Below are 13,288 nucleotides of genomic sequence, written 5' to 3'. Positions count from 1 at the left end.
ATTGTAGGGTCGAGTACGACACAAGGATGCGTTACGACACCGGCAGTTCTGGCCAAGGACACGCCTCTTCGGAATGCAGTGTTGTGATTGGACCGTTGTTCCATTATAACGTCGACCTGTGGCATAACGCGCCCTCTTTCTTTCACGCGTCCCTATCGTGAGGTGAGATTTGTGCTAGGACACCTTTCGACAGAAACTCAATATCCCTACTACCACTCACCGCATCTACAAAGAATATGTACAAAGACGTCTCAGTCGTCGTGATTCGGAGTGGATTGATTTTAGATGAAAGTACAATCGTGTTTATGTTGAGTTAGTTTGCTAGCTAGCGGCCCAGGAAAGGCCTCCGCGCGCCATGTTGCTTGCCAAATGCGATTCTTTCAGTGTGTTGCAGGATTGGCCGGGTGTCTGGCTTTTGATTATTCACCTAGTTATCTAGCAAAGTTAGATTTCCATCATTAGTGGGGGTTTTTCTCGGTGTAGCTATAGGTGTTTCTTTTTGGTCGGTCATCTCTTAGAAAACGTCTCGGTCGTTAGCTGGCTAAATGGATAACGCTAACCGAGTGTTGGCAAGCATTGTGAGACAGGATATAAATCGAGTGTTTTTGCATTAGGTTGTCCTTGATTACAGCTAACGTTGCAAAACTAACGATAATGGTTTTTTCTCTCCCAAGATATTCACCTTGTCTTTAAACCGGCTGTTACCCGATCCTTGGTAGCACTGCAAAGATGCCCAGGGAAGACAGGGCCACGTGGAAGTCCAACTACTTCTTGAAAATCATTGTAAGTGACGTCTTAAATACGTATCAAATGTCGGACCAGGTACCACCTAGCAGGAAACGCAACCGACCTCGCTATGTTGATGTAAATCGTAGACATGAGCTAGACAGCTAGGTTATTGCAATTTAAATGTAAATGCTATCACCTAAACGGTTACCATTTTTATGCACTACATGCTTCAGCACATTGAGTTTGCATGGGCTCTTTAATTTCACAATAATAGTAATTGCAGTTGACCAGAGCAAACACTTCACAAACTGACAGGTGGCACCCTGTGGTGTTACAGCTAATCATTGAGCTCTTCAGTTTGACCCATTCTACTGCCAGTGTGTCTGGATGCTGCATGCCTGTCTGATGTACACCTATTAGCAACAGGTGTAACACAGTGCCTACATTAAGTTGTTAGAAGGGGTGTCCACATGGTTTTGACCATATATCGTCACGTACACTTATCATACTCAGTTTATTAGTTGGTGACAGAAGTCAATGTTTTGGCAGTTATACCAATGCTTTATTTTAAATAGAAATGCTGACATGATCACTGGGAATGACTTGCAATTTATATTTACAGTGCATGTCGCCTTCAAACGTTTCAGGTTTTACAGATTGTATATCTTCGCAATTGGCTTGTGCTAAACATAAACAAGGTTAAATCAAATGTGGAGCGTCATTATTTGGTGCTTGGACATTATAACATGCTAATAAGAATTGACTGGTTAGTGTAATGCAGTACAAGTTGCAGATCAGATGTGGCTGTGGTGTACTGTCGGTCCCCCTGCACAGGTGTGTTTTCTACCATCCGTCTGTCAGTACTCCACGGGTGGCGGGGACGCTCGGCCTCGGGCAGTTCTTCTCGGCTGTGAATCGCACCTACCCCGTGTTCAGTGAGCATCTTCTAATCGATGCTCATTTTTTCACAGCAACTGCTGAATGACTACCCGAAGTGCTTCATCGTTGGCGCAGACAATGTCGGCTCCAAGCAGATGCAGACCATTCGTCTGTCCCTGCGGGGCAAGGCAGTCGTGCTCATGGGCAAGAACACGATGATGCGGAAGGCTATTCGTGGACACCTGGAGAACAACCCGGCTCTTGAGAAGTGCGTATGGACCTAGATGTCCATTGAGTGCCATAACTAGGATGACACGGAAGTTAAAGTATGGCTATGGTCTTTTATATGGTGACAGCTGTCTGTTTTGAAGAACTATAGAAGCATACTGTGCAGGATTAGTTACAGATCAGCTGAAGCAGTGCTGGTTTGTCGTTCCCCCTGCACAAATCAACCTGTTCCTTTCTATCCCTGGTTGTCTGCGCCCCACGACTTGCAGGGACGCTGGGTTTCAGACACTGAACTGCGGTATGAACGTGTTTTTGTACGTTCCTGGACATGTTTGAGTGTTGACCAGCTGTCTTTCACAGGCTGCTCCCCCACATCCGTGGAAATGTTGGCTTTGTCTTCACCAAGGAGGACCTGACTGAGATCAGGGACCTGCTACTAGCCAATAAGGCAAGCCTCTTCATCCATCACACACTTCCTCATTTGTGTAGGTACCTTTGCCTACCAAGCAAGAGTGTTGTGGCTTGCTTGCTTGCACATCAGGAACCCCGTCCTTCTGTCTGTTAGGTGCCAGCTGCTGCCCGTGCTGGTGCCATCGCCCCCTGTGAGGTGACTGTGCCCGCTCAGAACACCGGTCTGGGTCCTGAGAAGACTTCGTTCTTCCAGGCTCTTGGCATCACCACCAAGATCTCCAGAGGAACCATTGAAATCTTGGTAAGGAGGAAAGCAGGATGTGGACAGTTTCTGTGTGAGTTTTGTCTATTGACCTAGTTCTGCCAGTTTCAGGCTAAAAAAAAAACATGGCATGTGTGACCCACATCTTTTCTAACATGTAACCCATGTCCTCTCCTTTCAGAGTGATGTACAGCTGATTAAACCTGGAGACAAGGTGGGGGCCAGTGAGGCTACCCTGCTCAACATGCTGAACATCTCGCCCTTTTCCTATGGCCTGCTCATCCAGCAGGTCTACGACAACGGCAGTGTCTACAGCCCTGAGGTGCTGGACATCACAGAGGATGCCCTGCATAAGAGATTCCTGGAGGTGAGCAAGCAGGCCAGATTGCAGTGACATCACAGTTCTTGGTTAATTAGCAGGATAAGTTACGGATCAGCTGCGTTCGTGCTGTTCTGTCGTTCCCCCTGCACAAATTGACTTGTTTCTTACTATCCCTGTCTGCCTGCGCCCATCAGCTTACAGGGACGCTTGGTTTCACACATTCCTAAATGGCACAGTACATCCAGTGCTAGATAGGGGTTTACAAGTAATGTGTAGAACAGCTGTTAATAAATAATACAATATCAGAATTGCCCTAAAGCCTGTGGTGTGGTTTTTTTTTGGTTTGTTTTTTCCCCATTCAGGGGGTAAGGAACATTGCCAGTGTCTGCCTCCAGATTGGCTATCCCACTCTGGCCTCCATCCCCCATTCCATCATCAACGGATACAAGAGGGTGCTGGCCATTGCCGTGGAGACAGACTACTCCTTCCCCTTGGCTGATGAGGTGAAAACGTGTTCCGCTGTGGGATGGGGCTCGTCCCCTGCAGGCTAGGTTACAAAGCAGCTGCTGTGGTGCTGCTCTGTTGTTCAACCTGCAGAGAGAAACCTGTTGCCTTTTATCCCAGTCTCTGGCAGATGGGGATATTAGGTCTCAGACATTAGTGTCACCTGTATTTTCTGAAGACGCACTGGTCTACACCCCATCTCTTTTGGATGTGGTTGGTGTTTTGTACCCTTTTATGTAACTGTGCTTATGGTTAAATGTTTCTTGGATAATTGGTTTTTGGGTTTGTTTGTTTGTTTGTTTTTCAAAAAAAACATCCTCTTAAATGTGAACCAAAAACTGGGGTGGCCCTGAAGTCCACTTTGTTCAGTTCTTCACTTTCTCCCTTCCAGGTGAAGGCCTTCCTGGCTGACCCCTCTGCCTTCGCTGCAGCTGTGGCACCTGCTGCAACCGTTGCTGCGGAGGCTGCCGCAGCTCCTGCTGCAGCTGCTGAGCCAGCCAAGGAGGAGTCTGAGGAGTCGGATGAAGACATGGGATTTGGCCTCTTCGACTAAGTGGTGGAGAGAAGCGTCTTAATTGCAGAAAAACTAACCTGTTGACCTCAATAAAGATCTGAGAACCCACTGGTGTGTGTGTGTGTGTGGTGATGGTGACTGGCTTCATATTTTTGATAAGTCGATTTAAGCCTTTATCATAGTCTACGTTGAGGAGCGTTGTCCAGAACGATTTATTCATGGAAATAATTTGAAAGGTAGACTTGAGACCTACCAAAAGCGCGATGTTCAGTCAATTCAGTAATTTGGAGATATCCGGTGTGAGCGCAGGATTCCCGCCATGCCCGGGATTGTCTCCTGCTGCGCCTGCGCAGGGTGGGTGGGGTTTGTTAGCGCTAGCTTAGCCGTCCTGTGCGCGAAGCGTCCGACGCCTTGACGGGTTGTGAATCTGACACGACAAACTTGGAGGGGAGAAGGAAAAAAAACAAAAAAAAAAACCCGCCGGCTAAGAGGAAACGTTCGAGGAGAAAGACGGCTACCTCTCAGCCGGTGGAGGGTGACGTTGGCATACCACATCTCCGCGGTCGTTCGCCGGACATAAAAGATTTGGGCACGGGAAACGGTGAAAAGACGGAGAGTTGTCAACCGCTGCCATGGCGCGAGACTACGATTACCTCTTCAAATTGCTCATCATCGGGGACAGCGGTAAGCGAGGACGGGGACGCGGACGGAAACGGGCCGCGGCCGACCAGCCCCGAGCCGATTTGGTGCGATTGTCAGTCGTACGTTGGACGTATTGTGAGAATCTTTGTTCGGTTAGGCAGACAGGTTCACGTATTGTGAGATTGTTTTATAGCTACCGCTGGTGTCCTAGTTTAACTACCCTATTAACCGCTAGCTAGCGAAATGGTTCTAATTTAAAACTGCGCTAACCGCTTGCCCAGTCTTGCTTGCTGGCTAACGTTAGTTAGCAAGCAAACCGTCGAGATAGACGGACTGGGCGTGATAACCAGTTCGCCGTCTGATGCTGGAATCAGGAAGGTCACTAGATAGCTAGAACCTCACCTGTGCTTAAGGTATGGGTGCGCAACAAATGTACTTGCTGTTTCCTAGTGCTTATTTATTAAGACACATTCGCCGGTACCTTAGTTTGAGTTTTGTTCACAGCTAACTATGGATGGTAATTTGTATATGCAGTATGCCTTTAGACGTTTTTGTGTTTGTTTGTTTTTTACCAAGTTTTCAGGAGAAACGGTTTATTGTTCATTGTGTAGTTTCATAGCTAACTGGCATAGCTGTGTAAATTGCCGTTGGACACAATTGTTAGCACTTGTGCCTATGTCCACGTACAGTGCAGTTCAACTGCTTGTAACGTTAAGATGTTTACGTAACACTAGCTAACATTTTAGTCACTAAGAAATAAAGATTGCTGATAGCTACCGTACCTGTTTCGTTGTAACTTTCTGGCTGGCTAGATAGTCAGTGTCCGGGTTAAAAGTGTTCATAAAGTGCAATTTATTTGGAAATGTCTGTCTTATATTTCTTTAGCAAAAGTTGGCTCTTGAGTGTTAAAGTGAGTTAACTTGTTTTTTTCGTTACCTAGCTTCCTTACGCAAGTCAGTGATTTTACTGTGCGCCAGCTTTGTTTATCTGTGCGATACAGAACGACATTGAGTCCAATACGTGTTACTTTGGGATGTTTGTTGATATATATCCTGTAACACCTTCCTTGGCTTATTTCCACAGGTGTGGGGAAAAGCAGCTTACTACTGAGGTTTGCAGACAACACATTTTCAGGTAAGACAGCTCATTGCCCCCTCTTTTGCAACCAACAGCATCCTGTAAATAATAGCAACAGGTAACTAATTGCATGGCCTAGTGTGCAAATAGTTACTTAGGAACACTTTGCAAGCACACACTAGTCAGGTCTCGTGGTATATTACTCAAACAAATATAGTTTGTATTAAGATTATGACAATTTACTTCCACTGTTGGTCATCCTGATGTTGGGCTGACATGCCCACCAGCAGCCGAGCTGTGGCTTTGTGCCTGAGTATGTCACTATGCGCGTGTTGCAGGCAGCTACATTACCACCATCGGTGTGGACTTCAAGATCCGCACGGTGGAGATAAATGGGGAAAAGGTAAAGCTGCAGATCTGGGACACGGCGGGACAGGAGAGGTTCCGCACAATCACGTCCACGTGAGTCTGCCCCGCCTCAGTTCCCAGCCACACCACCAACAGGCATTTTGCCGCCGGTTTCATGTTTACATGTCACCCTTTTCTATTCTGTTCCAAATTCGAAACGCACTCTGTCGACTGGACACAGCAAAGGGAGTCACTTCTTCCGAGTCATTTTTGTTTTAGTCACCAAAAGAAAGCCAAACTTGAGATTAACTGTCTGTGAGGTGGTTTGTGAAGTGTAGCTCGTTGTACTGAACATCTCAGATGCAATCACTCTGTTGCAGGTGTGGGTGCATGTTGAGAGGAGCCTATGAGTGCACATTACAGAGCAAATAAAGCTGAAAGATGGAGTTCTTGTTTTTATGAACAGGTTATTTACTTTTGAGATTGTGGAAGAATGAGAGAAGCTAGTTTGTTGTGAACAGCAGTGTTGATTACTGATGCTTCTTAACAGTTTAAAGAATCTTCGAATGAACAATCATTTGTAGTTGAACATGCCTCAACTTATCTTTTAGATGTTCATTAAAAGGTTCTTGTGTTTGAAAACTGACATCTTCTGTCAGAGTTGCATGCAGTGCTTTACATGGGCTTTGCTCAGCATGGTAAATGTTATGTGATCATCTCGTCAGGCAAGAAAATGGAGGGAACTGAGGTTCAAAGTAGTCTGACTTCCTCCTACTAACAGAGTAAAACCGCAAGTCTGAGCTACCTTCCTTTTAGTCTGCCCCATCATCGGAGCTTTAAAATACAGAATGGAATGGAATTAGTCAGCTTTGTTGTATTTTTAATGTGTACCCAAACTCCCAGCTTTGACCTGAAAAGCATCCACCTGCAGACTGGATTAGAAGGGGGGGGGGGGGGTCAGGTTCTCTGTGTGTCGGACAGATCAGTATCAGTTATAACAACCTATCTTAATGTATCTTAACACATAGGTTGTGTTTATTCTTGAAGTAATGAGTCACCCCACACTAAAGGTTATAATTTGTAATGGCTTTATTTTTCTAAACACGTTTCTGTGTTGGGAAATTTTGACCACACAACTACAGAAATTGTCATTATGATCTGATGATCAGTTTTTTGGATAGAGATATACCAACCATATGATTAAAGGGGCCATAGTTGGATAATCCAAGACCCTGTGCAGCTGAGGAGGGTTTGGATCTTGTTGACATAGTTTAAGTTGACATGTGCTGCTGTTTTTGTTTTCCCTCTTGGACTTTCAAGCAGCAACAAATACACTAAACGCTTTAGCGAAAAACACACAGCTGATTGAGGTGGACAGAGGCTAGCTTTGGGAGAGCCCTGCTGGTATGCAAGAGTGCAGTAGTGTGGTTTCTCATTAAAGTAAGTAGATTTCAGTCCCCACCATTCTGCAGCCTGTCTCTGTCTCGATGCGTCAAGGAAGAAGTACTAGCCTCAGACAGAGTTTGCTGACATGGCCAAAACATACTGGAGCACATTCCTCTCTTCATTCCAAAAGTGACAGGCTGTGTAAATGAGGCAGGATCAAATGTGTTTTCTTAGTGTTTGTGAAGTAAACAACAAAGTTGCCGTTTCACACAGAAACCAGTGGAGTTCTGTAGGCTTTTTTGGGTTGTCACTAGAGGCCACTTCCTGTGTGTGGAATTGGTCACAGGAAGTGATGCTGCCGGTCACTATGCCTTTCCCTCCACCACACTCTGTTCCACTCAACAACCTGAGAGTAGTCCAATCACATCAGAATGAAGTGGTGGATTTTTTCAGTATCAGTTCTTCCTACTCCTCTGGATCATTGTAGCACATGACTGTGATATTCTACTTATTATAGAACATTCTGGTAATCTCTGCATTACCTGGTGGTTGTTTAAATTGTGATTGAACTGTGTTTTCCAAGGATGTGCTCATTAAACACATGCATGAATGAGTCAAAGATGAAATACATTTTTGGAGGTTGTAATCTGGGATAAAAGTATCACTGGAGAGAATCAGCATATGTTTAATTGTTTCTCTGCAGGTACTACCGAGGCACACATGGGGTGATAGTGGTTTATGATGTCACCAGTGCAGAGTCATTTGTAAATGTCAAAAGGTGGCTTCATGAAATCAACCAGAACTGTGACGATGTTTGTCGAATATTAGGTAACTGCTTCTGCTCCTTACTTTCTGGGCTGGCATACATACAGGAAAATATTTTAAAATGTAATTTTCATGGACTCTCTGACTTTAACCATCATGTAATGTGTCTGCTTGTTGGGTGTGTGAGAAATGTTAAAATTGAAAACAATTAAATCTAAACACATTCACGTAACGCCCAAGTTACCTGCTGTGACAATGCTTCGGCTATTTTCTCCCTTACATTACCGTGACGTTCTTTCCTTTTGCTAATCGCCATCACTATTGGTGTTCAGAGCTCTGTTAACGGCTCCCTACTCGTTATGGCACAGTGGGCAATAAGAACGACGACCCTGGCTCAAAGGTGGTGGAGACGAACGACGCGCAGAAGTTCGCCGAGCAGATGGGCATCCAGCTGTTTGAAACCAGTGCCAAGGAGAACATCAACGTGGAAGATGTAAGTAAGCAGAAATACTGCTGTGTTTGTACTGTATGGGTAGCAGCGACAGCCAATCATGCAGTGCTGAGGGAGCCACAAGTCGGGCTTAAGCCTAAAGCATGTTGTTGGAGGTGTGTTAGAGGCTGGGCCCAAGACAGCTTGGAAGATGTGTGCTAAAACATGAGACACGAAGATGTTTACCACCATAAAAACATTTCTTTTTTTTCTTTTTTTTTTCCCCCCCACAATTTACCTTGCCTAACTGAGACATAGTTGCAAGTTTTCAGTTGGAATTTTGAGTTAAACCCTAATCTGTATGACATGTTGTGGCTGAATAGAGTAGGCCAGTGCAAGGTCATGTCCAAAGCTGAGATGATGAGAGACAAGAAGTATTGAACCACTTTTTGCAGCCTTCTCACCAAAAAAAAGGAAGCAGTGATGCAAGCCGTTGTAAACATTTCTCTCACAAATTTCTCTCACAAGTGTTTGTGGCACATGCACAGATTTTGCCAGAATGTGTTTTCTCTCAGAGCTGTGCCTCTAATCTTTTATTCCCCCACCCACCCTCCTGTGTGTGTGTGTGTGTGTGTGTGTGTGGGGGGGGGGGGGGTTTCATTTTTCAACCCTCCTCAGATGTTCAACTGCATTACTGAGCTGGTTCTGAAGGCAAGGAAAGAGTCTGTGGCCAAGCAGCAGCAGCAGAGCGAGGTGGTGAAGCTCAGCAAGAACAGCAAGCGCAAGAAGAAGTGCTGCTAGCAGCCCGAGCGGTCCCGGTGGTCCAGCCGCACACGCCACTGAACTGTCGAGCCGCAAAACACCACAAGCAACAACCCCAGGGAGTCTAGCGGCGCTAAACCTTAAGAGATGTATCTATATGTACATTTACTAATGAAATCGATAACAAGCCCTTTTGGACTTGGGAAAATTCGTAAAAGGACGCATCGCAGACTCAAAATGTACAGATCTGTGAGAGAGCGGAATTGGGTGGCAGCCCGTATTCTTTCTGCAATGGTTCTGAAAGACCAATGCCACAACTTTTTAAAGGGGAAGGACTTTTCTTTTTACATCTTTTTGGCCCCGTACCCTCCTCACACCAAACCCCACACAAACACATACACCTTATTTTTGAAACCCATCACCATGTTTGGGATAAGTAAGGTCAGGCCTATCTGCTCCTTTTTTCAGCTGTGCGTTTTGTGAGTTATCTGTGACATGCCACTGTGCCAACAACAGAAAAGAGGATGATGGCAGTCAAAAATCAAATGATGCATTTGAAAATGTAAGCACATATCACTGAATTAGAGTTCTGACATCAGGAATTTCTTCTGGAGTACCACTCCCCTCTCCTGTTGAGCATCCAGTCATGTCCTCTTGCTCCTCTTGATTGACAGCCTGGCTGCCATTTGACCAAATGATTGCTCTCCTGCCAGTCTCTCAGACAAGTTGGTGTGATTTTTGTTGTTTTTTGAGGGGGTATTTTTGTTTTTGCTTGCTCTTTTGCATTTTTTCTCTTTTTTTTTTTTTTTTTTGTAAATTTCTATAGATTTTTTGTTGTTGTTGTTACTAACAAACCTTATACCACTATAAACAGCCAAACAGTTGGTAGCATTCCTAGAATTTGGAGCCACTGATTGGACATTTTTGCTCCTTCAGTGCTGGGTGAATTTACTGGACCTGCAGAGACACAACTTGTGAATGGAGAAATGGTTTCTTTGTTCTAGAACTACATGGTAAAATTCCAGCAATGTTGTAAAGAGGTAAAGATAGTGTGGAGTTTTGAGAGGACTCTATCTGTGGTACTAGATAACAGTAACTCTTGCGGTTTTAAAAATGACAACCTTTCATGCTGATCAAAGAGAATATGACCTTCCCTGACTTTTCTTGATTCACATTTAAGCTACTTTGTGGAAGAAAACTAAAAATAAATTCAAGTGATCATCTCAGAGGCACACACAAACCCCACCAGATGCAGAATAATGTTTGTACTTGTTAAGTACAGATGTGACGCAGGAGTCTACAAGAAGAACTTTAAAATATAAAGAAAAGGGGGAACTGTAGACATTCGAGTTCTGGCACTGTCAGATCAGGTTTGATCATGATTAGATACCTTATGGCACACAGGAAGTAGGCCTGACAATTGTTTTATATGGGTCGGCAACCATGGTCACAATTCTTTGCAGTGAGATTCCAGCTTATCATCAGGAATTTAAACCCATAGAAATGGATACAAGCCCTAATTTGTTTTTGTATATCTGTATCATAATTTGTGTGCCATGCATATGAAATGACACGTATACAAACACGCATGTCTGTATGGGGATACTGACGTTTGTGTGTTTATACATGTGTATAAACACTTTTTTTCCAGTGTGTTGGCAAAAAACTGAAATCTTGCCACTCATTCATTGTTCTCATCATGAATCTAACCGATGGTAATAAACATTTTAAGATAATGAGTTGTACTTGTTTTTTCAAGCATACTTGAAGTTCCTAAACACATAATTTTGCCAAATGGCCAAAGGGGTGCTATTCAACATTTAACTTGTTTTTATGTGGAATGTTAACTCGGTACTCTGGAATCCATCCTTAACTGTCATGTTTTAGCTAAGAAAAAAAATCAACCTTCAGGTTCATCTTACCATGCCTTTGACTGAAAAATCTGATCCAGTTTAACTTTTCAGAAATGCTTTGAAAATGTTCATAGAATGTCTGCGCAACATTAGCTGAAGGCTTAGATTTTATCCCCTTTGATGCTAAAACACCCCCGCGCTCGACTTGAGCTGCTCTGTGAACAGCAGACGTTCTCGGTTCTTAAAACGCCACCACAGCTTGGTTAGCCGTGATGTGTCAGGGCTGATCCATGTGAGCTCAGTGATCTATGTATCCATTTATGTTTTCTCTCTAGCTCAATAACACATTCATCAGACCTTTTTTCCTCCAGACTCATGTCGGTGTGACGGCTCCATCTGCTGCCTGTGTCTGTGATTGGCCTTTAGCTCTCCACACCACAATTCCTAACAGTTATCTGATACTCAAGCATTCTAACTAAGAAAGTAATGGCACAAAGGAGCATAGCTATGTTGGTGTAAGTTAGTCAATAATGTGTAGGCTGGCTATTCAGATTTTACTTACATGTTTGATATGTGAACATTTTGGGGAACCTTACTTCATTTTTAAAAGCCTTATGGTAATTTACACTGCCAACAGCTTTTTATAGATTAACTTGATTTAAAATATAGGAATAAAAACTATCCCATGTAGTCTGATATAAAAACAATACCATTTTTATGTTCTTTTTAGTCAGTCGTTAAGCAGGCTTGATTTGGTGGACAATTGGCAGTAATCTTGCAGAAATGCAAAATATGGTTAAGACTTTATTCTATTGGGGAACTAATGCTCTTATTATTTAGATGTACACTTCCTGACTGCATTTTATAACAAAAGAAGCCCACTTATTAGTCTGAACTGTCTGAATGGAGGTGTGACTCACCCATATCTGGTGTACATACAAGTGATTTTCCAAGTTTTTCACACCCACACTGGTTTTAACATTAAACCAGTGGGGCTGAGGCCAAGAATACAGAGTCAAGGCCGAGGTGTGCTCTTCTGATTAGCATGCGAGAGAGTTTTGTCACAGCAACCATTTGCACTCATTAGCATTTCTCCAAACTTCCCACTGTCTTACTCATGTCTTCATCTGAGTGGTCTTTTTCTGAGATAATTCTGCAGGGCTGTTGCCATGGTGTTCATAGCCATCACCAGGGAAACCAGATCTCTGTGGGCTATACTGTCATACAGTCGCTGTATGTTCTTCACGCTTCACAAAACCCACACAGTTACAATATAGGTAATATCAATATAGGTTCTTCTTGAATACAAATATCTCATGCACAACGCGTCTCTGGTTTCTCGTGTTCAGTGAAAGGTGAAACAGAGGGGTAACAGAAAAATAGAGGCATTTTTCTCCATTCATGATAAAACTAGAATCTCTAATTAGCAGTCTCTTTCTTTAAAAAAAAACAAGTGAACTCTGTTGAAATATTCATCTTCATTCCTCTTTAACTGTCAAGTAGAAATATTCGCCTGTTCAGCCCAGCATCTCATCTTTTCCTTTCATACAGATCAGAGAATCATGAAAGAGACTACACATAGTTAACATTGAATGGTTTTCTAAAATGAAACCAGTTATTAATCTAAGAGAAACTGTTTTTACTTCATTACCAGGTTATTTATGCACAAGTAGTGATGTGTTGGTGGCTATTTTTTTTTTTACTTGAAGTGCATGCAAGTGAAACTTTATCTGCATATATGATGTTAGATGTAGATCCAGATTTTGCACAAATAGTCCAATGGTTCTTCCTCTCTCACATTTGTGTTAGCGAGGGTCACCATGTTTTGGTTTTCAAAAAACACGATGGTGGGGTCAAATTATTCTTTTATTCAGATGAGCAATCCATATGTGGGAATATACAGATTTCCACACATACTCTGGCCACTTCACATCTATTATTCTGTCAGGTTTGTTTTTCATTTTTGTTTCAATTACACTTAAAAGCCTAAAAAGGAATTCAGTTGGACTGTAGGTGGTGGAGTCTGAGAGTAAAGAGAATGATTATTTCTAATTACTTTGTTACACGCATGCTGTACAGGGACAAACAGACATCGCAAAAAAAAAAGAAGAGCCCAACCCTCACATCATCACTCTCAGCTCTGTATTTGGGCATTTTAGGTCTTAAGGCAACACAT

The 13,288-nt window shown here is 43.4% G+C and overlaps 2 protein-coding genes and 1 non-coding gene across 3 annotated transcripts; all 3 read left to right on the top strand.

Annotated features, from left to right (window-relative positions):
* Positions 1-7: 7 nt before the first annotated feature.
* On the top strand, positions 8-3,957 carry rplp0 (ribosomal protein, large, P0). Its single transcript, XM_027010264.3, has 8 exons — positions 8-162; positions 675-783; positions 1,701-1,876; positions 2,197-2,284; positions 2,402-2,548; positions 2,691-2,876; positions 3,194-3,334; positions 3,727-3,957. The coding sequence occupies exons 2-8, from the start codon at positions 730-732 to the stop codon at positions 3,886-3,888; spliced, it is 954 nt and encodes a 317-aa protein (XP_026866065.2). The 5' UTR covers positions 8-162; positions 675-729; the 3' UTR covers positions 3,889-3,957.
* LOC113577597 (small nucleolar RNA SNORA63) lies at positions 2,924-3,052 on the top strand. Its single transcript, XR_003410655.2, has one exon. It is a non-coding gene; the product is annotated as a small nucleolar RNA SNORA63 (small nucleolar RNA).
* Positions 3,958-4,220: 263 nt separating the features above from the next.
* Positions 4,221-10,995, top strand: rab35a (RAB35, member RAS oncogene family a). Its single transcript, XM_027010307.3, has 6 exons — positions 4,221-4,533; positions 5,575-5,625; positions 5,907-6,030; positions 8,006-8,130; positions 8,436-8,560; positions 9,176-10,995. The coding sequence occupies exons 1-6, from the start codon at positions 4,482-4,484 to the stop codon at positions 9,296-9,298; spliced, it is 600 nt and encodes a 199-aa protein (XP_026866108.1). The 5' UTR covers positions 4,221-4,481; the 3' UTR covers positions 9,299-10,995.
* Positions 10,996-13,288: the final 2,293 nt, after the last annotated feature.

The sequence above is a fragment of the Electrophorus electricus genome, chromosome 8 (assembly GCF_041902795.1).
Source record: "Electrophorus electricus isolate QZ-2024a chromosome 8, ASM4190279v1, whole genome shotgun sequence".
NCBI classification, from domain to species: Eukaryota; Metazoa; Chordata; class Actinopteri; order Gymnotiformes; family Gymnotidae; genus Electrophorus; species Electrophorus electricus.
Note: the sequence above shows the minus strand (reverse complement) of the source record. Positions and strands in the feature narration are given on the sequence as shown.